We start from the raw sequence: 2,037 nt of genomic DNA, 5'->3' as shown, positions 1-2,037 counted from the left end.
ATATATATATATATACATATATACGACGGGCTTCTTCCAGTTTTACGTCTACCAAATCCACTCACAAGGCTTTGGTTGACCCGAGGCTATAGTAGAAGACACTTGCCCAAGGTGCTACGCAGTAGGACTGAACATGGAACCATGCGGTTGGGAAGCAAGCTTCTTACCACACAGCCACTCCTGCGCTATATATTATATGTGTGTGTGTGTGTGTGTGTGTGTGTGTGTGTGTGTTTATGTGCATGTGTGTGTGTGTAATGCAAGCACTTCACAGACACGCATAGTTCTCAGGGAGAATCAGCATGACACAGAAGGCTGGTCCACTTGAATTACTGGTACAACTGACTTTTAGCAACTGAGGGACACAACGCAGAGCCAAGAGTCGATCTCACGAATGTGAATCGAATACACTAGCCACTTAGTCACGCGCCTTCACACCTGTTGCTTACTGGTGAGAGAGACAGACACAAACACATAGGTAGAGAGAGGGAGAGAGACAGAGAGAGAAGAAAGAGGAAGAGAGAAGGGGAGAATGAATGAGAGAGAAAGAGCAGAGAAAGAGAGAGAGAGAGAAGGGGGAGGAAGAAAGAAAGGAGAGAGAAAGAGAAAGACAGAAAGGGGAAAGAAAGAGAAAGAGAGAACGGGGAAAGATAGAGAGGGAGAGAATGAGTGAGAGAGAGAAAGAGAGAGAGAAGGGAGAGGAAGAGAGAAAGAAAGAGAGAGAGGGAGAAACGAGAGAAGAGAGAAGGAGGAAGAAAGAGGAGAGAAAAAGAGAGGGAGAAAGAAAGAAAGAGAGAGTTTGTGGACAGGAAATCCTCTCACAGTACTTGGGTCGGCTTGGAGCTATAGTTTGAAGACACTTGCCCAAGTTACCACGTTGTGGGATTGAACCCGGAACTATGAGGCTGGGAAGCAAACATCTAACGACACGTCCACACCTACACATTTCATTAAAGATTCTTCAAAGTAAAGAATGCCATCACTAACGTGATAAAAATATCACTGGAGTAAAGAAACTGATTTTCAGTATCTGTTTTAGATTCTTAACCATTGCATCATTAGGATTTTTCTGTGAGTCCACCATTATTCCGAATCCAGTGGCCGCTATGACATCTATAGTGTAAGCAGAGAACAACCTAAATTAAATAAAACAGAAAATACACAACGTTACGTTTATGAATTTATTTTGCCATCCAATTGCTTCTTCATTTCTTGCAAATAAAAATGTGCATGTACTTTTCTTCCATTTTTAGACGTTTCTTTTTGCTTGCAGGTTCCATAAACAAAAAGATATAACACTAATGTAGTATTTATTTAACGGTTGTGATTATAACCGTGCACGAAGCTGGCATGTGGAAACAATTACTACTTTACGGGGTTTATATTCCGGAAGGGGTCGGATAAGTGGTTTAAAGGCAGTGGGCCTGAGATATTTGGGTCATAAAAGTGGGTCCTAAGGAGAAAAAGTTTAAGAACCACTGCTTTAGAGTATATTACGGTTGCATAACAAAATACCGCATCCCTACAAGTCATTAAAAATTACAAAACATTTTTCACCCTTAAGACTCATGAAATCGGTTACTCGGTTTCTATGGTGATCGAAATCACAGCACCCCCTCTGACCGATAAGCCAATTCATTACAATTTTGAGGCGAGGGGTAAATTGATTACATTGACACCAGATTTGACGAGCATTTTATTTCATCGAGTCCGAAAGAATGAAAGCCAAGATTGACTTCGATGGGATTTGAACTCAGAACCAAAACAATCAGAAGAAATGCTGCCAAGCATTTTATCTGACGCAATATTGATTAAGTCAGCTCGCAACCGAAATTTTTACATTATTAACATTTAAATCTTAGAATCATGGAACTTCAAAGAACCCGGTTTGGTCCAATATATGAAACCTGTATGAAACGTGTATAATATAAAAAAAATATTTAGGCGTGGGATAAAACAAAAAAAACGAAACTAAAGCAATGACGGTGTAAAATCTGTTTGCATTGCATATGCTGAGACCCCCTTCGGTCATGACTG

At 40.5% G+C, this 2,037-nt stretch overlaps 1 protein-coding gene across 1 annotated transcript in view; it reads right to left on the bottom strand.

Annotated features, from left to right (window-relative positions):
* The window catches only part of LOC106868831 (cytochrome P450 3A7), a 388,137-nt gene that overhangs the window by 15,966 nt on the left and 370,134 nt on the right, over positions 1–2,037 (bottom strand). The window contains exons 11-12 of the mRNA XM_052976879.1: positions 988–1,136; positions 347–387 (exon numbers count right to left, since the gene is read on the bottom strand). Of these exons, the coding sequence (XP_052832839.1) occupies positions 347–387; positions 988–1,136 (190 nt within the window). The remainder of the gene's footprint in view (positions 1–346; positions 388–987; positions 1,137–2,037) is intronic.

The sequence above is a fragment of the Octopus bimaculoides genome, chromosome 26 (genome assembly GCF_001194135.2).
Source record: "Octopus bimaculoides isolate UCB-OBI-ISO-001 chromosome 26, ASM119413v2, whole genome shotgun sequence".
NCBI classification, from domain to species: Eukaryota; Metazoa; Mollusca; class Cephalopoda; order Octopoda; family Octopodidae; genus Octopus; species Octopus bimaculoides.
Note: the sequence above shows the minus strand (reverse complement) of the source record. Positions and strands in the feature narration are given on the sequence as shown.